The sequence below is a fragment of the Notamacropus eugenii genome, chromosome 1, assembly GCF_028372415.1.
Source record: "Notamacropus eugenii isolate mMacEug1 chromosome 1, mMacEug1.pri_v2, whole genome shotgun sequence".
Lineage (NCBI taxonomy): Eukaryota > Metazoa > Chordata > Mammalia > Diprotodontia > Macropodidae > Notamacropus > Notamacropus eugenii.
In genome coordinates this window covers 478,181,135-478,203,306 of record NC_092872.1, presented here as the reverse complement: position 1 = coordinate 478,203,306, position 22,172 = coordinate 478,181,135, and the positions used below count along the sequence as shown (strand labels likewise).

The 22,172-nt window shown below is 39.2% G+C and overlaps 1 protein-coding gene across 7 annotated transcripts in view; it reads left to right on the top strand.

Moving 5' to 3' along the window:
• RGS3 (regulator of G protein signaling 3) overlaps positions 1-22,172 on the top strand; it is a 176,536-nt gene that overhangs the window by 93,285 nt on the left and 61,079 nt on the right. For 5 of the 7 annotated variants that reach the window (XM_072632445.1, XM_072632444.1, XM_072632446.1 and 2 more), the window contains one exon: positions 4,025-4,147. In XM_072632445.1, the coding sequence (XP_072488546.1) occupies positions 4,025-4,147 (123 nt within the window). Of the gene's footprint in view, positions 1-4,024; positions 4,148-15,227; positions 16,513-22,172 lie in introns of those variants that run through there. The other 2 variants (XM_072632449.1, XM_072632452.1) reach the window with 1 other exon arrangement.

Sequence of the window (22,172 nt, the reverse complement as noted above, 5' to 3'; positions counted from 1 at the left end):
CTGAATCTTCTTTTCTCCAGGCTAAACAATCTCAGTTCTCTCAATTGATTCTTATATGTTGTGGACTCAAGGCCATCCCAGTTGTTGAACTTTCCAATTTATCAGTATCCTTCCTAAAATGTAGCACCCAGAACTGAACACTACTCCACTACTTCTGCCTGACCAAGTCAGAGTACAGACTTATTTCCAGAAGCAATGCCTCTTTTTCTGATGTCACTTTTTATTACTGAATTATTTTTGAGCTTAAAGTCCACTAAAATCCTCAGATCTTTTTTAGGGAGACAGCTATCCATACTTTTCCCACCCTGTATTTGTGAAATTGATTTTTAGTAATATTTCATTACATCCACATGTAATGCTTTGCTCTGAATATTCCCCAATCATTGGTCACATACTTTGTTTCCGTTTTTTTGCAATGACAAAGCTATTATAAATATTTTTTTTTGTAGAGATGGATCTTTGTATCAAAGAGATGAACAATTTAATAACTTTTCTAGCATATTCCAGTTCTGAATCAGTTCTTAGCTCTGCTAGCAGTAAAATAGCACATCTGTCTTTCTACAGCCCATCAAATAATGAATTTTCTCATTTTTTCCTATATTTGTTAATTTGGTGGTTATGAGGTGATACTCAGAGTGACTCTAATTTGCATTTTTATTGTTGAGCTTGAGCAACTTTTCAATGGTTATTAATAGTTTGTATTTCTTCTTTTGAGTCTGATCAGGATCTCCACCTACTTGTATACTTGTGTGTTAGAAAATTGTTCCTCATCTTTCAGATATGTGTCAGTTCTGGATTTCTGACCTTTAATAGGGATATTTAATGTAAAGATTTTTTCTTATCCATAGCTTTTCTTTTGCTTTACTTTTATTTGTGTAAAAAGCCACATATATACATATACACACATATAATACATATACACATGTATATACACACACACACACACACACACACATACACGTATCTATATATACATACTTTTTTGTGTGATAAATACCTTCTTTCTCATCTGTTTTCTTAGTCTAGTTTTCTAATATATTCTTTAACTTTTTTTCTCTGATGGCATGATTTCAATCCCATTTTTAGGATCTCAGTAAATTATATTTGATTATGATGGTACATCAGAAGAAGAGAGTCGTTGAGAGTAGGATTAAATTCAGATTTCTCCCCGCCAGGCTTTGCAATCAAGTGTCACTTGTCCCATTTTCTGTGGGGTAAAGGTCTCTCTGTGGGTGGGGACATGAGGGATTGGAAATTATTCATACTTTCATAACTTCCTTTATCTAACCAATGAGTTGAGCTATTTATGACTGGCAATGCTTGAAGGACCCATGTATTGGGATGTACACTTGGAGCTTCCTTAAGGCTCAAAATGCAGCTGCTGTTCCTGAGTCAGAGAACTCAAGAGTTTTCTCTTGTTTCTGAAGGGAGGTAGAACATGTTTTTTCTAAACTTCCAAATTCAGAGGGAGTAAGGTCAATCCTTTGCATCTGTCCTTAGGAATATAGTAGAACCCCTTTACAAAACTGATGTCAGTGGCAGGATTAAGGTTATAGGCTAACTGTGCATTTATGCATTTATGATTTGGCCAATATTATTTATCAAAACCAATGTAACAGTGAACTGTATTGTATTGGAATTCTTTTGAATTAGGGACAGTTGGAATTCTTTTGAATTAGGTTTGACTTTACCAGAAGAAATAGCATTTTTGAGCAGCGGACCTGGAAGGTGGGTCAGGAGGAGCCCACATTAACATAGCACTGAGTAATAGTAGTTCGGTTTCCCTGAATTAATAGTTTACATTCCAAGTACTTGAAGATCCTTTTTGCTTAAGGACAAGAGAATGGATAAAACTTGTGAGAGTTTTACATTGAGATTTGATGAAAGATGCATCATTCTTATTGTGAGAAACCAGGCAAAGTTTATCCAATATCATCCCTAAAAAAGGAACTGCCAAGTACTTGTTGCCAGAGGGCAGTTGTACACGAAACTATCAGCAGCCCACCAGGTGACTCTGCACTTGCTCTTAAGCCTGTTAGATGCTATTGATTTTTCTTTCAAATGATTTGAGCTCCTGCTACCTTTAGGATCTAGTCAGTAAAGAACATCAGTATTGCCCAGGAAATGATGCAGCTCTATCTACTTAAGAAACCTTAATGGGTTTTGAAGAGTTGCATGAAATCCTGGCAGGTAATTTTCTAAGAGGGGAGCACCAGCTCCCAAGACAGAAGTGAGGGAGGTCAGGTATTACGTGTGAAATCACATCCAGTTAGCAGAGCATTCCATGGAAGGTAGGAATGATTCTGTCCTTTTTGCTAGTTCCAAACCTCCTTCATTGGGATCTACACTATAGATTTCAAAATCTTTCCTCCCAATCAGTTGACACCATGATATTCTGCTTTCCTAACAGAGGAGGCTGTCACAAATTGACATTAGGGGCTTAATCGATAACAGCATTCTCCTAGTCTTTTACACCAGGGGAGCCCCACTCAAGAAGCTAAAAGATATACAGTTCCATAAATCTAGATGGAGAATTTTTTTCTCTTTTTTTTGTTCTTAAAAAAAATTAATACTGCTTAAAATATATGATTGAATGTTTTTTCATGTGAAGCGAATGGTGCATTTATAAAGATTAAAACAGGGAGCTCTCATCTTCTAGTGGGCTGGATTACTCAATGTTGGTATTGATTGTTGAACCACCTCATATCCCTTTTTTTAAGCATCTGTTGCTCATTGTGGACCCCAAATGGCAGGACTAGAGAAGGCATTGAGATGTCATCTTGACTTTCCTGCTGCCTCCATTCAAGTGTAGTTTTAGTCTGACTTTTTGAATAGCCATCTGATTTCATGGTACAGGTAGAAAAAATGCTTGAGAATCTGGAATCAGATCCTGACTGTCTGTGTGACCTTGGGTAAGTCACTTAACTACTCTGGGCCTCAGTTTCCTCATCTGTAAAGTGAAGAAATTGGATTAAATGGTCAACTGTTTCAGCTCTGAATCTATGCTTATGAAATAATAGCCCTGTATTGTTAATACCTTAATTCAGGCTTTGTGGGGAAGGACACATGATCTATGACAGTTTCTGTGATTCCAACATGGGCTCTTCCAAAGACCTTAAACACCTTTTTATTCAGTATCACATTAATACTCTCAGGAGCTCTAGGGCTAACCCAGCCTTCAAGTCTGAGTTTAATCTTAAGTCAGAAATCCGTATCAGTCATTCACCATTTACTGAGTAGCTGCTCTGTGCTTAGCATTGTGCTATGGGGCATACAAAGAACTATACAACTTGTAAAAAGTGTAATAAAAACATAGGTATTAAATAGCAACTTGCTAACAATATGTAGGAGGTATAAGATGAATAATTAACCTTACTTGAATAGTACTTTACAGTTTACAAAATACTTTCACATAGATCTCATTTATTCCTTACCACGACCAGTGAGTTATTATCTATGTTGAGGATGAGGAAATGAATGCTCCAGTAGGTTCAGTGATTTGCCTAAAGTCACACAGATAGCTGGGCAAACTGAGATTAGAGTCCTGGCTTTCTGGCTTCTAATCCTGGACTTTCCACCGTAGCTGGTTTCCAGAGGAGCCCTTGGAGTTCAGAACCAAGAACGATCACTGTTGGGCTGGGGTGGGGCTAGCCTTTTCATGACACTGGTACGAAATACCCAAGCACTTTCATTCTTCAGATTTTGCTCCAGCAGCCTCCTCCATTGTGTTGCCTGTCACATGGTATGACCTCACTGACATTTGCTCTCTACCTCATTACTCTGAAAAGCCCTCACAGTCTCCCCTAGCCCAGCCTCTCCTAGGGTGCTTGCCAGCTGGCCTTTCGATCAGTGAGCTTCGCAGCTTCTTTTCCTGGCCCCTGGGTCAACCAAGATTAATGTGCATTTGTGGCTTTGAACACACTTGCTGTTCTCTCTCAGAGATGGGAGCAGGGTCTAGGATACTTAGAACGAAACAGCAACGGGGCATTGGTGATGATCTTGTTTCTGTTTTCCTTGACGTCAGAAGGCGGAGTGCTTATTAACTTTGGAAGCATACTCCCAAGAGCAGAAGAAGAGGCTGTGTTGGTGCCTGTCTGAGAACATCGCCAAGCAGCAGCAGCCGGCAGCAGCGCCACCCAAGAGCAAGGTAAGGGTGCCTGACTGCACTTTGCCTGAGCTGTCTCACCTTCCGCAGGGCAGTGCTAGGGTCTTGGTCACAGACTGGTAAGTACTTGATCTGACTGTGAAGTCTTCTGAACCCGGGGCACGGAGTTTGTGGGTGAACTGAGTCTTTGGGATTTCTTTATATCTGCCAAACTGGTCTCTGGTATAGATGTTTTCATAGTTTTTTCCTTTGAGTGTTTATTAGGCAGCTGAAGGGGATTAGCTACACTCACACAAGAAGTTTGCAGCCACTACTCACTGGTGGGCCCCAAGTGGCAGGGATACTATGGAGACAACGAAACAATTCTTTGCTCAGCACTTAAAGATTACTTGGGGGCAGAGTTTAAACTGGGCTGATTCTCTCCGTTCCCTTCACTTCCCCCCCAAAAGCATACGTCTTTTTTCTGACATTAGTTACTGCATGCTTATTCATTCGGCTAATATTTATGAGGATCCTCAGAGAGGCATATTTTAATATGAAATATTAACCTAAGCCAGATTTAATTTGGAGAATTTATCAGTGGCAAAATAAATCACATGATGTAGGTTAAAGACAAGCAAGGAAAAAATGGGACGATTAATGCTTGTTTTGGATCATCCTGGTTCACTTGATGATACAGATAATTATGGTTGTGTAGTAGATCAGATTTTTCCAGGACATTTGGTTTGGAAAGGACAGGGTAGGGTACTGGGCCAGGGTCTGAATGCTATAGGAGATATTAGTCTTGAGATGTAGCCCCTAGCAAGTCTGTAGAATAGTGTTCTTTATCTGTGGTGTCATGAATCTCTACCTCCTTTGGAGCAGCATCCCTTTCTCCTAAGAGGGGTAGAGCCCTCTTCCTCTGTATCAGTATTTTACAGTGCTACCTTTTCAGTAAGACGTCTATCTTAACAGGGTTTGAAGCTTTTTTTTAAAAAAAAGAGGCTTTAAAGAGGGTTTTTTGCACCAGCTAGTGGGTGGTGGATGTCTTTGTTTTTAACATGAGTGTTCTGTGACAAGTTATCAGTATAGGAAACCAGAGCCCTTAAGTTCTAATGCAGTTTGTGCCTCAAAATTTTCCACCAATCCTGGGTTTTTTGCCTATATTTGAAAAGAAAAATGACTTCTTTTCAAGCTGGTGAAAAGCATCATTTAACTCAAAGACTAGGGAGTATTTTCCCTCCTTCCCCTAAATCAGCCTTTTCTCATCTATTTCAAAATATGAAAACTAATTTTTAACTTGGCTTGTGCTGGTCAGAGAGTGGCATTCTACCTAAGCTAGGATGGCAAATGGATAACAGAATTCAATTATGTGAAATAAGAGACAAGATGGGTAAAGCACCCAAGAGTTCCACTGCCACCCTCTTCCCATTCCCTTATCAACCTTTATTGCCTCGGTCCTAAAAGACTATCCTTCTGGACCCATTCTGAGATGTTAGATGCATATAGCAACAGAACTGTGGTAAGCTAAACAAGGGTATGATAATGAAGACAGGCTGGCAGGAGGCCTTGTCTAGAAGGTGACCACGGTTAGAATTAGCAGGTGGTTGAAAGAGTTATACTTCAACTTCCATGACAGCTTCTCTTATGGAATTATAAAATTATAAAATCTCAACATTGGAAGGGACCCTAATGGCCCCTTGGCCATGTAAGCAATCAGGACATTTATATTCTTGCCTCAATTGTGCCACTATGCCCTTTGGTAAGTCACTTTGCTTCTATGGTCTTAGTTTCTTCAGAGATAACATGAGGGAGTTGAATTAGTTTCTAATGTCCCTTCCAGTTCTGTCATTTTGTTATTCTGTGCAATATCACTCCACTGCAGGATTCCCTCCTATATCATTCCAGGTGGTCATCAAACAACTACTTCCATACGCATAAGGGATTAGGACTTTACACTCATGGTATCCTGCCTATTTGTTTCGAGACAGCTTTAAGTGTACCAGAGTTCTCCCTTATAGTGAGTTAAAATCTATCAATCTGTAACTTCCACCCGCTGGTCCTAATTCTTCCCTCTGCAGCCTCATGGGATAAGTCTGTCCCTTCTTCCACCTGATGACCCTTCAGATAAGCCAATTATCATGGCAATTAGTCAATTAAATGAAAAAACATTTATCAAGTCCTCTCTATATGTCAAGTACTAGGCTAGGTATTGGGGAAACAGACAAAGAATGAAATAATTTTTACTCTCAGGGAGCTTGCACTCTTGGGGGATGTTAACATGTACATATACAAGTATACATAGAATTAGAAAGTACAGAATAAAGACAAGAAGTACAAGATAATTAAATATACATATATAAGGAGGGAGAGGATATTAGCATTTTCAAGGATCAGAAAAGACCTCATGTAGAAGATGATGCTTGAGCTATATCTTGAAGAAAATGAGGAATTCTCTGAGATGGGGGTGAGGAGGGAATACATTCCAAGCATGAGGGATGGCCATTGAAAAGACATAGAGAGGGGAGATGGAGTGCCATATGTTAGGAACAGAGAGAAGGCCAGTTTGGTTGAGTTGTGGTGTACAGGAAAGGAAAGTTCATATCTAAGGGCAGTTAAGTGGCACAGTGGAGAGAGAGAGTGCTCAACACTTACCAGCTGTGTGACCCTGGGCAAGATACTTAAACCAGTTTACCTCAGTTTCTTCACCTGTAAAATGAGCTGGAGAAGGAAATGGCAAACCACTACAATATTTTTCCAAGATAATCCCACATGGGGTCACAAAGAGTCAGACATGACTGAAACAACTGAACAACAACATATGTAATGAAGCTGGAAAGGTAGAGTGGGGTTAGGTTATAAAGAACTTTAAGAACCAATTAGAGGAATTTATTTTTTATCCTGGAGGCAATAGATAGCCACTAGTTTATTGAATAGATGGGTGACATATTGGAGCTTAAGGAAAATCACTTTGGCAGTTATGTGGAGGATATTTGGAGTGGGGAGAAATGAGGCAGGGAAACCAACTATGAAGTCCTGGCAATGATTCAGGAGAGAGATGATGAAGGCTTCAGCTAAGGTGGTGGCTGTTTGAGTAAAGAGAAAGGCATGTGAGAAATGTTATGGAAGTAGAAATGGCAAGATTTGGCAACTGATTGAATATTGAATAAGAAGGAGTTAAGGATATCATTAATATGAATATGGGAGCCTGGAAGAATGGTGGTGCCTTAAATAGAAACTGGAAATTTGATAGAGGAGTGGGGTTGAGGGGATAGCTAATAAGTTCTATCTTGGAATTATTGAGTTTGAGATGGCTCTAATTTGCAGTATCTAAAAGACAGGCAGTAGTGAAGGGACTGTATATATAGATCCTTGAAACATCTGCACCAAGATGATAGCTAGAATTGATAGAGTGCTGTGCCTGCAATCAGGAAGACTCATCTTCTTGAGTTCCAGTCTGGCCTGAGGCACTTGCTGTTGTGTGACCCTGGACAAGTCACTTAACCCTGTTTGCTTTAGTTTCCTCATTTGTAAAAAGAACTGGAGAAGGAAATAGCAAACCAAGAAAACTCCAAATGGGGTGATGAAGAGTTAGATATGACTGAAATGAATAAAAGGAGACTGAGGAGTGATTAGTTATATAGATAGAAGGAGAACCTGGAAAAAGTAGTGACCCAAAAAGCCCAGAGAAGAAAGAATATGGTGATCAGCAGTGTCAGATGTTGCAGAGACGTCAGTAAGGATGACCATCATATTTGGCAATTAAAAAATTGATAGTAACTTTAGGGTGAGCATTTTTAGTTGAGTGATTAGTTCGGAAGCCAGATTGCAAAAGGTTGATGAGGGGAAATGGAAACAGTGAATAAAGACAACTTTTTTCTGAGAGTTTAATTGAGAAAGGGTGGAATGGTGTGGATAGATGATAACTTGAAGAGTTGATAGATGTAATGCAAGTTTTTTGTGTATGGGAGTCATTTGGGCATGTCTGAAGACCAGAGGAAATGAACTAGTAGACAAGGGAGAGTTTGAAGGTTAGAGGTGGGAGGTGATAGAATTTGCAGTCTAGTGGAGAAGACAGGAGGGATAGGATCAGGAGCACTTGTAGAGGGGCTGGTCTTACAGAGAAGGAGGACTGTTTCATTGTTAAAGACTGGAGGAAAGAACAAGTGATTATGTCAGAGGGATTGGGGATAAAGAAGAGGGAAGAGGAAGCTCTTGGCCAATAATAATTTTCTTAGTAAAATTAAGAGTCAGGGTCCTCAGTTGACAGGGTGAAAGGCTTTGAAGAAAGAACAGAGGGTTTAGAATAGCTTCTGTAGAGAGTAGGCTACGGAATCAGGGAAGAGTACACTGCTGCATGCAGCAAGTGCTCAGTTGCGCTTTGATAACATAACTTTGTAGTGTTTCCAGTCCACCTTATTTAGCTCTGCTCAGGAAAACATGAGGAAGAGTAGAAGAGTTGAATGGTGGAAATAATTTAGAATTGGGTGTGTTCATTGCGAAATGGAAATTCCAAAGGACATTGTGGAAGGAGTGGGCAGAGTTGGGAAGGGACAAGGAATGGTAAGGATTAAAGAAGATGGGGATGAGATTAGAAGAGGGAGGTTGGGGGTTGTTTACTCTGAGGTTACTGGTGATTAACACAGGGATAGGAAGATTAACAGATGGTGCGAATTTGCTAGTCATCATGGTAGCAGTGGGTGGCAGATAAATTAGGAGTTGTGCCTTAAGGTCTTGGTGGTTCCCTCTCCCCTCTATTTCCCATCTTTCTTCTTTCTCTATTTGTGGCTCAACTTCAGTTTGAAGCTGAATAAGATGACAGAGTAGAAGGAAGCAGGAGAGCTCAACTCTATCTCACCACTGATGAACTGGGTTACCAAACAACTCATCCCTGCTTTAGGCAAGTGGTGAATGTGATCCCAAAATACCCTAAGGGCAAAAGTGAAAGACTTCAGCTAAGGTGAAAGCAAGCAAACATCCTACTTCCCTTTCTCCCCCAACCTCCTACCATACTAAAAGAGGAAAAAGCTCCCTCAGTTTGAGAGAGAAAAAACCTTCTGTGCAGTCTGCCACATGCTTTTAGAGGGAGGAAAACAGGGGTGGGTGAGGGAGGGGAGGTCCTTAGTGTGTTGTGGAGGAAAAGGACCCTAATGATGTACCAAGGCAAATAAAAATTAAAAAGTCCCTACTCCTTCTCCCTTCCCCTCATGGAATAGGCCTCGACTAGGTTATTCTACCAGAGGAGGGCAACCTTGGATTTAACTGAGGATTAAAGAAAAGGCCTCTCCTTCCTCTCTCTCCTCATCTAAAGGGTGGCAACTAAGGCTGATCACAGGAGGGAGCTTTGGTATCCTCGTAGAGGAAAAGACACGGGTTGAAATCCTACCCTGAAGAAAGGGAGAATCTGGCCTGGGCAAAGGAGAGATCATCAGCTTGATTTGATCCCTACAGTGGGAAGATCTAGAACTGAATTCCTGAGGCCTCAGGAACAAAAATGAGCAAAGGAAAACATAATAAAGGACTTTTGTGATGCCAGAGACAAACCCAGAAGAGAATAAGTCCAAAACACCTATAATTAAAACCTCAAAGAAAAAGGAAAAAAAACTTGCCTGCAAGAAAAATTACAGTTCTTTGAAGAAATGGTTCAAGAGTTAAAAAATATAAAAGAAATGAGGTATGGAGGAATGACTTAGAAAAAAGATCCACAGCTTAACAGAAGAGGTACAAAACCTTATCTTGGTAACAAACTCTCTAAAAATCAGAATTGATCAAATAGAAATAAATGATTCTGGGAGATAAGAATTCTTAAAGCAAAATCAAAAGAATGAGAAAATAGAGGAAAATGTAAGTTATTTCATATAAAATACAACTGACCTGGAAAACAGATCAAGGAGAAATTACTTAAGAATTATAGGACTACTATGACCAAAAAACTCTCCATGAATATCACATTTCAAGAAATCATTAAAGAAAATTGACAAGCATATTAGAATAATATTTGAAAATAGAAAGAAGCCATTAATTATCTCCTAAAAGAAACACCAAAATGAAAACTCCCAGGAATCTCATAGCCCAAATTCAGAGCTTCCAGACAAAAGAAAAAATGCTGCAAGCAGCCAGAGAGACAGAATTCAAACATTAAAGAACTACAGTCAAGATCACACAAGATTTTATAGCTATCTCTGTAAAGGAGCAGAGAACATAGAGTGAGAGTGCCTTTCCAAAAGGCAAAAGGCAAAAAGACTACAACCAAGAATAATTTACCCAGTGAAGTAACCTACAAGGAAAAAAAAAGTGAAATAGACAGATATTTCTGGCAAAAAAAATTGGAGCTGAAAAGGAACACATGGAAATACAAATAGAGAAGTTAAGAGAAAACCAAAAGTAAAGAGATAATATAAGTGAACAATCAGAAGGGACTTCATGGGAATGAACTATTTATATTCTAATTTAGGGGGGATTGGGGTTCTTTCAGAATCCTGGTGTCACAAGAAATCATGGAGTTGGTCAAATGAGTCAGAAGACGTATAAAAATTTTTGTTATGTTTTGAATATGCTAAAAAAAATGAGAGGAGAAGGAAAGGAAAGATGGAGGAACTTATTAACACATAATACATGATTTGCACAAAAAGAACTGTATGTGAACATGGAAGGAATTGGGGGAACAGGTATCACTTAAACTTTACTTTCATATGAACAGGTCAGAAGATGGCAGAACACACTGACAATTTAGTTTAGAAATACGTTTGCTCAACAGGGCTATAGGGATACAGGTATGAACAGAAAGAGATAAAAGAGGAAAAGAAGAGGGAAGATAGATTCAGGGAGAGATTGGTCAAAAACAAAACAAATCTTAAGCTTAGAGAAGGGATAGTGAAGAGGTTAAAAAAGAATAAAAGGAGTAACAACTTGAAATAAACAAGGGCTAAGGAGTACAGAGAAGAAAAAGTATAAGAGAATAAGATAGAAGTAAATAAACAATTAACTATCATAACTGAGCAAAATGCAATGATGGGTCATTTACAAGAAATATTCTTGAAACTTAATGACTCACTGAGTTAAAATAAGAGGTAGAATCAAAATCTATTATACCTCAGCTGAACACAGAAAAGCAGAGGTAGCACTTATGATTACAGAAAAGGCAATAGCAAAAATAAACTTAATTAAAAGAAATAAAGAGGAAAATGACATTTTTCTAAAAGATAGCATTGATAACATATATTGATTTCAATACTTAGCATACATGTTTCAAATAACATAGTTTCTAAATACTGCAGGAAAGATTAAATTGATTATGAGAAGAAAAATAAAATTATAATAGTTGGGGACATAACAATATCCCTTATTGGCCCTAGGCAAATCTAATTAAAAGTAAACAAGAAAGAATTAAGAGCTTAAATAAAATTTTAGAAAAATTATATTTTATAGACCTCAGAAAAAAGTATACATACATATTCTTAGCTATTGATATATCGGGACATAAAAACCTTACAAATGTGGAAAAGTAGAAATATTATACACATTTTTTACTGACCATGATGTAATAAAAATTACATTAAATAAAATGCCATTGAAGAAGCAATTAAAATTAGAGGCTATAAATAACTTAATATTAAAGAGCGAGTTAAAGAATTAATCATAGAAACAATTTTGTTAAAAATAATGAAGTCAACGAGCATGCAGAAGCTTTGAGGATGAAAAAGTGGAGAAAAGTGTATGTGTCTCACTTCTTATATTAAGAATATAATATATTAATATTTGTATGATATATGACAATACAGTATTTATGTAATAATGTTAAAATATTAAGAGAAAGAACAGGTCAATGAATTGGAAATGGAACTTACAATGTTAGAAAACTAATAAATTAAAAAACCTCAAAATAGAAATCTTGAAAATCAAAGAAGAGATTAACAAAATTAGAAACAAGAAAATAGATCAAATTAGGAGTTTAAAAAAATCGATGAAATTGATACATCATTAGCTAATTTAATTAAATAGAAGAAAACCAAATTACTAGTATTAAAAAGGGAAATGGAGAATTCACAACAAATGAAGAATAAAAGCTATTAGAAACTATTTTGCCCCAAGTATATGCTAATAAAACCAACAGCTTAGTGAAGTCATAAGTATATAAAAAGTATATAAAAGTATAAAATGAACAAATTAATAGTACACAAAATAGAAAAGTGAACCCAGTTTTAGAGGAAGAAAATGAACAAGTCACAAATGAACTTCCAAAGAAAAGAACCCTAGGACCGGATGAATTCACAAGTGAATTCTATCAAACATTAAAAGAACAATTTAAATATTATTGCATACACTCTTTGCAAAAAAAAAGAGATATTGTCAAATTCCTTTGTGACACAGAGGCATCTTGATACATAAAACGGGGAGAATCCAAACTGGAAAAACTGTCAGTATCCCTAATGAACATATAGGTGACAATTTTAAATAAAATATTATCAAAGAGGCTAAAACAGCATATCACAAAAATTATACACCATGACCAGACGACATTGATAACCAGGAATGGAGAGATTGTTTAGTATTAGAAAAACCATAAATTTAGCCACATTAATGATAAAGATAAGTCATGTGATAATTGATAAAGAAATAGTTTTTAATAAAATTCAGCTTCATTGTTTTCTAGTTAATCATGCTGGACTTCAGAACAGGCAGAGACTTTTCCATTTTTACTCTGCCTTCAAATCCAGATTTTGGCTGATGTGTTTTGGGTTACTTAAAGGTTACGAATGAAGCTTCTGAATGCGTTTAGGTTTGAGAAACCCTCTGAGTGTATTGCCTGCCACTTGCATTTTTGCTGACTTTAGGAAAACATCTGTTGTGCCTTTCTTACTCAATTTGATACTGCGGTCTTTTTCTTTGCCAAATACCGAGCCTGCCAGACCAAATAACAGAAGTTATTGGGAGCAACCTCCTTAGCCATTGATACTAATTGGAAGAGGTTATGTCTAGGTATTTTCCCCCAGATTTATCCAGCAAAGGAGAGAGTTTGAGGAATAGAGAAATATAGGCTGGGACGGTAGACCAAGACTTTTTTTTACTTCACAGTAAAGAAATGACCTCCCTGCTTTATTTCTGCTTAGGAAGACTGATTTTGAATGATCACTAAAGTTAAATATGTACCAATCTAACCTTTGAACTAAGGGTGGGTAGGTGGGAAGAGGGGATGTCACAGGATCATAATCAAAGGGAGGCAGTGGGATCAGTGTCGTGAGCTCTGGGTTTTGGTCCCAACTTTCCATGTTGTGAACATCTGTAAAAAGAAGGGCTTGAACTAGATGGTCTCAGAGGGCCCATCTAGACCTACAATTCCAGCAATGACTCTAAAATTAGGCTAACAGGGTCTCCATAAAGGTTTAGAGTCAACTGCCTCAGAATTTTAACAAATGGTAATAAAATATGTTGCCCTTGGAAGTGCTTAAAAATGATTGATTTGATGATACGGCCAAGCGTGTTATCTGGGGAGGCTGCAAGAGAGGAAGGCCGGAGGAGAGTTCTGTGGAAAGTGACTGTGCGGTACTCATTTCCTGCTGGCCATAGGGTGTCCTTCCCAGGATAAGCTTTTGTGCTGCTGAGATGTGGGGGCCCCAGTGATGGCCACAGAGGTTCCTGGTTGTGGTGGAGGGAATGTTGGCAGGACTAGGAAACTCTGGGACTCTTCCCTCAGGAGGCTTAATGCCTTTCCTCATGTTCCCACTTCGCACTTTGTTAAGGAGTAGTTGTGTCTGCTTAGTACTTTGGGGTAAATTTGGTTTTTTCTTTTGTTTCCTTAGCACCTTCTTTTCAGAGCTTTCTCTTTACCCCTCTATGTACTTACCCTTTTACGCAGGGAAATAACTTTTCTTTCTCTTCCTAGCCTATCTTTTGTAAGATTCCCATATATTCATGATGCTTTGGTCAATATTCCCTGGAACAGAAATGTCAAACATGTAGCCTACCATACTCCTGAGTGTGGCCTGAATCACACTAAAGTGTAATTCTTATCGAATTTTAATATTTTGATGAGAAATGAAATATATAAACATGTATGGTTTAGTGGCCCCTGTTTCTATCTGAGTTTGACATTGCTGCTCTGGAGTACCTTGGACAAAAAGTTTCCTGTCATCTATCAATTTAAGATCTAAGGTAACATGTGCATAGGAAAAAAATGTTGTTTTGGACAGTCACTAGGTATTTATTTTGTTTATGCTATGTAACGTACTATTCCGGGTACATTATGTGGAAATTACAGAAGAAGTGTAACTTGCATTCAAGAACTACAGAGTCTAGGGAGATGATATGTTAACTGAAAAGATAACTAATGAGTTAAAGCTGGGTATGATATGCATCAAATAAATTGGGAAGGTTAACGAATGCTTTAAAAATTAGAAAGAGGAAAAAAATCAGAGATGGCTTGACAGAGGAAGTGGAATATGAGCTGAACCTGGAAGAATAGGCCAGAGTTTAGACAGACAGAAAGGAGAGGCCACTCTAGAAGGGGAGAATGGCCTGGATAACAGGAGGCAGTGATTAGGCAAAATCCAGTTTAGCTGTAATACAGAATGTGCACATAGAAGTACTAAGAAATCGATATTACTGGAAAGGTGGGTTGTGACCAGATTATTAAGCCTGGGATGATAGGCAAAAGAATTTGGGCTTGCTCTTAGAGGCAGCAGGGGGTCTTGGAAATTTTTGAGCATGTTGGAAGTGTTATTATAGGAAGATTAGTTTGGGGGATGATATTTGTGGTGAAGCCTGAATCATATGCTTCATGTTTTCCCTGTTGTACTGCATCATTGTCCTTGAGCGTCCAAAAGTGGGGGGAGTCTGAGGCTGCATGATGTCAAAACAGGACACTGAGTTACACCTAATACTAGAATGTGATTTCATTTTCCTCTTAGTTAGTCTGACCATGAGGCAGTTACTATCTTGACATCCCCATGTGGCTGTTAGGAAAGAGAAAATAGAAAATGGTTACTAATATCTAACTACCCAGATGCTTCTGCTTGCTATCTATAGTTTGACTAGTTATAAATATGTAAATAATTGAGTTCAGCAAAAAGACAAATTCAGATGGATTGAAGTGAGCCCACTGAAGTAGGCAGAAAGCTAATTCCAGTTCTGTCTGGTTCCACAGAAACTCCACCCTCACAGCTCTTTCCAGCAGGAGGCAGCGCCAGCCAACTCAGCCTGTGAAACTCAGCATAGAAGCTTTACATCACCAGGACAAACTCTCATTGGATGAGCAAACCCAAGGGCAGGACTCTGCTTCTAACAACTTGACCTTTTCTTGGGTATCCTCCTCTTGAGGATCCGCCATTTCACAGTTAACTTCACCTCAATGTGGAGGACTAAGATGGTGGCCTTGTTGGCATGCAGGGCTGTCCCCAGAGAGGGCCTCCAAGGGAGTATGCGGATTGGTACCTGATTGTCCACCACAGAGGAGACTTGGTGGAGCTTCTCCTGATGAGGGAGAGATGAATAAAATCTCACCTGCCCTTCCTCATTCCCAGTAATAGCTCCTTCTCCCTTGGAAGGGCAGGAAATGGCTAGAAGGGCTTTATAATCCAGAGGAGAGTTAGCTTCTAGAAGGCTTGGACTTAGGTTTATGGAAAAAATGATGTCACCATTGAAGATGGCAGGCTCAGAAATGGGGGAGCTAGGTTTCTGGATGAGAAGAGATTAAATATCTCTCCCAGCTCCCATTAGTATGATCAGCAGATGGGCCAAGAAGGTTTTTGGATTTGTCCTTGAACCTTCCATACTTTACCACAGAATATAGTCAGTGCCGTGGGAGGTAGGAAATATGCTGAGTTACATAGTTCAAGCACATTTAGGTTCTCTGAACTGAGTCAACAGGTTTAATGTGTTCATATCCAAGAGAGTGTGATATGTCCTCAGGCTTTAACAGGAAGTTATTTTTTTTCTCACTGCCTTAAAGGTGTTTTTTGAAGCAATAAACTCCAAGTGATCCCATTGTGCTGAAGGTGGAAAACAAGTGACAACATTTGTAGAGTAGTTGAGGTCAGGAGATACATCAGGGGAATTCTTTGTTTGCTTCCTACTGGATTAGGAGGTAGGCTTGTCTTTAGGACTCCACATATTGTAGATGCCCTGCTGTAGACCTTAGTTTTAGTCTTTGAGCCTGGAGGAGGACCTACCATACAGGTGTATTTTAAGAAGAGTATTCTTCCAAAGTGGCCCCTGCCACCTTGCCTGCTGCTCTCATTTATCTTATTCAAAACAGTCACGAAAGCTGGAGGAGCTGGTTATTGCTTGTATCTCACCGGAGTTATCTGGCCAGATCTCAGAGGGAAGCCAGAGAGAAAACCTTTACGAGTCTCAGGGACTCCAACATACAAACCATCTGACTAAGGTCATAAAGCCTTAAATTTCAGATCAAATAAAGTGATTTGCCCGCATGTCATTTTGTCATCCAATTACATTTTCCCTGGCCCGCTCTGCATGATGCAGCACAACACTGGGACTGTATTGTCCATTCTTTTGTGGGATTCTGCTTAGCTTATTGCCTGATTTATTTTTAAACTTTGAGCTATTTTGTCCACATGAATTTGTATAACGGGTATATCTATTGGAACCCTAGTCACAGTGTAAAAAAACTTGATGCCCTGGGAAGAGCAAAGTGAATTCTACTAAGGATCTTGCTCTGTCCTTTTGAGCGGGGTGGGGGTGGGGGGTGAGCTGCCCGGGGGTGGAGACAAGGTGGATCAATGGTCTTAGTGAGACCTGAGACTTGAGGCCAGCTGAGCTCGTGACCAGACATTCAGAGTTAATGTTGAGCTGCCTCAGGTGAATGACAGGTTGAACAGCTGGAACCTCTAAAGATGTATTGCCAGGATCTGCACAGACAGCAAGATGCCCTTTGATTTCATTTGGTTCTGCTCAGAAACGACGTTAAAGGGAGTGAGTGAGACTCAGGAGAATTACATTTCTGGGAAAGCAGCGAGCAGGCTGCCTAGCCCTGCCTCCTCCTTGCTTCTCAGTGGAGGTGTCCTGGGGATTATTCATGAACATCAAGCATAGGGCTTGGTCAGTGGGAGAAATAAGGGAGAATATTCCAGGCCCTCTAAATTTGGTGTCCTCATCCCTGCCAGTTGGATCCAGAGCATCATAGATTAAAAGTGGGAAGGCATCTTGAAGACCACTGTAGTTCTAGAATGACTCCCTCATTTGTCAGATGAGGTGCATGGGGCCCAGCGAGTATAAGTGACTGCCCAAAAGTCAAATGGAGAAGAAGTAGCAGAGGCGAGATTTGAACTTGGGTCTTCTCCAAATCCATGGCTTATTCTACTGTCCCATGCCAGGTGACCAGAGGGAACATGTGAGGCTTCCTAAGAAAGTAAGGCTTTAAGTTGCTAAGGCCAAGCATCCATTTCTATCAGAGCCTCAACTTACTTGCTGTTGACTAAAGTGAGCTACAGGGACCATCTCTGTTCTCTGTCAAAAAAATCAATGAACCAATTAATTTTGCTTCATTTGTTGTGGAGGAAGAAATTTGACCCGGTATCCTTTGCTGTTTGTTCATCATTTCAGTCTATCACAAGTGTCCAGATGTGATATGTAATCTGTCGAAATGGATTGCATTTAAATTTCATCATAAAGAATCAACCCCCTCTGTTCTCCATCATTCACTTTAAAGCCTCCATAATGGTCACTTTACTAGTTGGCCAATTGTCTTAGTTTGGCATCTTAAATCCCAATAGTTAAGATGAAGAGGACACAACCGTTTGTTGTTGAGAAGGTTATTTGTGCTGTTTGAATACAAAGTGATTATTTTAGTCCCTGGCACTCTGAGAAGCACTTTATCCTTACAAGGTTTTCATGTATGACAAGATCCTAGGCCAATGTTACCTCTTCTGTAGACAGAACTGACTGGGTTGTTTGTTGTTCTGTGTTTGTTCTGATCTAGGTATGGGAAGAACATTTAACTTGTATTTTATGATGTCCTGTATTTGTTTGTGTCTCTGTGGGTGTTTTTTAAAAGAAAGTCTTGCCATCAGAGTCCCTATGGCACATAGATGGAAAGGCAATAGTGCCTAGAGGCCTGGCCTGGCGTTGAGTCAAGAAGACCCTGGGTTCCAGTCCTGCTTCTGACATACACACTGGCTTTGGAACTTTGGGAAAGTTCCTTCTCGGTGCCTCAGTCAGCTCTCTAAGGCTGGGAGTTTCAGAGTAGATGCTGATCTGCATCAGCAAAGGAAATTTGCTCACCTGGAAGTTCCTACACCAATAAAATCATCACAAACCTGGACCTTAAAAAAAAAAAAGAAAGATTCTTCAGCAGAAATGAAGGGTGTCATTTGTGGCAAATAAATCAGGACTCTTTATTCTGAAAGGACGATCACAGAGAATGGGTTGATTAATTAATTAATCAACAAGTGTTTTATGAGCCCATGAAGGAAGTGGAGGGCAAACAAGCTGGGACATAAGAAGGGAAAACCCTCTCTTGAAGCTTGAAATAGAAAGGAAAATAAAAGAGTGCAAAAAGTAATCTAGAAGTCCTCATTCCAAGAAGTAATACAAGTTCAAAATAAAAATGACTTTTGAAAAAGTTGAAAGAAATTTGTGGATGACAGGTACCATAGTGGGATCTTAAAAAACACTGGAATATTTGAGGTTGTGGTTCCAGAAAATAAGCATCTCCTTCTCTCTGTTTCTCTATAGGAAAAAGAGCCTTGGATTAGAGCAGCAGGGTTCTGATATTCTGATGTTTAGAAGTAGAAAAAAAGGGTTCTTATTTTCATGTGTGTGTGACTCTTAGCAGAAATCTCATAAAGAAGCCTTTTAAGTAGAGCCTTGCTCAGTGCAGTGGATAGCCCTCTGCTCTGCTTGCTCTTTGTCAGCCATGGTTACCACCAGAATTCTCAGAAGTATTGCTAAATGACCAAGCAAATGTCAATTTAATCAAACTGAATTTCAGATTTCCATCTAAGGAAGCAGAGACGTTTTCCTAAAAAGCATTAAGTGCTGCTGGCATCCTCTTCTAGGGTTGCAGACAGAAAGTTAAGGAGCTAGAAGTATCTAAAGGCCTTTTGTTCTGCCAAACTTAGTTCCCTTCTGAACTGCTTCAGCTTCACTTCTTTCCCATCTCAGTGCCTAGAGAAGAAGAATGAATTTGTGGAATTTGAGGTCAATTACAGATTAGTTCAGAAATATAATCCTAGGTAGATCCTGCCCTCAGTTGCAGATGTCTTGCTCCCTTCTCTGCAGTTCTAGAAAGAGAAACTGCTTCTTTTCCCTAGCCCAGTCTTTAGTTCCTCTCTCATCACTTTTCCACGTTCAATGGAAATTCTAGCTCCTAAAACACTTCTTCAGATCGGAAACCCCTAAATTGGTGGAGTCTAGGGCAGGAGTCCTCAGATGGCTCATTTCAAAATATACTTGGATAGTTTGAGGCAGTAGCCACAGCCTTTCCATCCTTCTAATTCCCTACAGGCATTTCTGATGTTGGGGTTGGGGTATGGCCAAAAGCCACCTCTGCAATCCTTGATTTTCAGGTAGTCCCCCATTTGCTTTCAGATTTCTGTATTTCCTTCCTATTCCCTACTTACCTACTGACCTTGAGACTTTGGGAAATAAAAATTAGCTGCTTTCCACAAAAATTTAGGGACTCTTCCTCTAGGATAGAATTTAGTCCAATTTCTTTTTCAAGATTATTAGTAACAAATATCTGAGGATTTCTTAGCATTGTTATATATGTGCTATAGTGGATAGACTAGACTCAAGTTCTCTGACATTCTAAAAACCCACAACAAATAACATCCTAATGCTGACACTGGTACAAGAAGATTTGTCAGTGGCTAGGGACTAAACTACACAAATAATTCTGTATCTTCAGTGTGTAGCCATAACCTATATGTGTATATTAATACTCTGCATGCAGGTTGCCCTGACCAGCAATATACAATTGACATTATTGATACAGTATTACTAAATGCCACTATATAATCACGAAACGGGGCTGTAACATTATTTGACCTGTCACTCCTATAGAGCATTGTTCCTGTGGAACTACTGGCAATATTATTTCATTTAACGTATCTTTTCCCCAAGTATGTTTTATTTTGTGATACTCAGGGAATAAATGAATAAAGTTCTCTTTTTCATTATTCTAAACTGAATAACCATCAACAAAAACAAACATTAAAATAAAATTGAATCCTGGATTGTGAACTTTTGAATTTATACACATTTCATATGTATAAAAGATAGTTTACACGCTACCTCCCCTTCGTGACAACCTTTGGACAGTGGTTGAGCAGTCCTGAACTGATGATGTCACGAAGAGTCAACTCAGAGCTTTTGATCCAACGGCTCTTCTCCACCATTTCCTTTCTTTCTTCTCCAGACACTATGTACATGTGGTTCTTACCTCCTCCCCCTAATCCTTTTCATCCTTCATCAATCACAACTCAATAATTCTTATGTTCATTTCTCTCTCATACATGCATGTACATTTTGTATGCATATCTTCTCCCTCACCCCCATTTCTTCTACCTCTTGTTGAGGAAAATCTTCCTTGAATAATCTTTCTCTTCTTTGTTCCATTGGTGACCCTTCTCCTTTCAGATATAAATGAATGGTGTTAGATGCTTATGTCAAGGAGAAACAAAGTCATTCATTTGTTGGGTAAAATTTGATATTCACTTAAATCATCCACATTAAGTATGTACTAGGTGTTTAGTGTTAGGGATGCAAAGATGAAACATTATATACACAGACCTTGTCCTTGAGCAGCTTCCAGCTTAGAGAAATAAGATATGGATGCAACTATGATAAAGGTGGAATATATTAAGTGTGTTTTAGAAAATTATGTTGTACACAGATAATTAAAAACAAATTTGAGGAATTAAGAGAACAGGAACAATCACTAAGTAGTTGGATTGGGGACACTTCAGGGAAGAGGGGGCACCTGAATGGATTCCCAAAGGAAAATAGAGATTCCAAAAGATAGAGCTAAGGAAGAAGCACTTTGAAGACTTGGGGTGTGACCTATAGGAATTTTGGCTGGAGTAAAAGAAAATGATAGGAAATGAAGGTGGAAAGGTAGTGTGGAGTTGGATTGGGGGTGGGGTGAGGTGGCTTATATGATATAGGAGAATCTGTTGTGTCCCAGAAGCAACAGAGACCCTGAAGGTTTGGAGGCGTAGAGGAATAACATAGCCAGGCCTGTGCCTGAGGAAGATTGCTTTGGCAACCATGAGAATGCTGGAATGGAGAAAGGAGATACTAGAAGCAAGACCAACTAGGCTATTCTAGCAATTTAGTGGGAGAGGTAGAAGGTCTGAAGTATGGTGGTGGTCCTGTGAATGGAGAGTAAGGGGATAGATCTGAGAGATGTTAAGATAAAGTTGATTAGATTAGACAAATCTACTGGATCTGGCAAGTAAGGACCGAGGGAATAGTCAAAGATCACACTCCAAGTTTATGAAACCTGGATGATCGGGAGGATAATGGTACCTTTTACAGAAACAAGCACTTTTGGAGGAGTAGCAGATTTAGATAAGATAATCAGTTCTGTTACAGATAACGGGATTGTGGGATGGTGATGAAGCGTCTAGGTGGCCATTGCAAACTGGTGAGATGAGGCTTGAGTTAAGAAAGAGATGACAAATGGACGTAAAGGTTTGGCAGAGGGTAATTAAACCCCACAGAAGCTGATGAGATCATCAAAGGAGAGAATATACGGAGAAAAGAGTTCAGGACAGATCCTTCGGGGTACCCATACTTGGGGGAATAGGAATGATGACTCAGCATCAAAAGTCTAAACGGGAATAGTATGCCAGGAGAAAGCACAATCTAGGAGATGAATAATATCCAAAAAATGAAGAGAAGTCAAGAAGAATAAAGACTAGGAAAAGACCATCAGAGACCTTTGATAACCTTGGAAAGAATAGTTTCAGTTAAGTGATGATGTTGGGACCCTGAATTGCCAGGGGTTAGGAAGTGTGTGGTGAAGACGTATAAACGGTGACTATAGCTGACTCTAGGTGTTTATTAACAGAAGAAAAGATATTGGATGGAAGGACTTTGAAGGATGAGAGAGATCTGGGCATGTGTT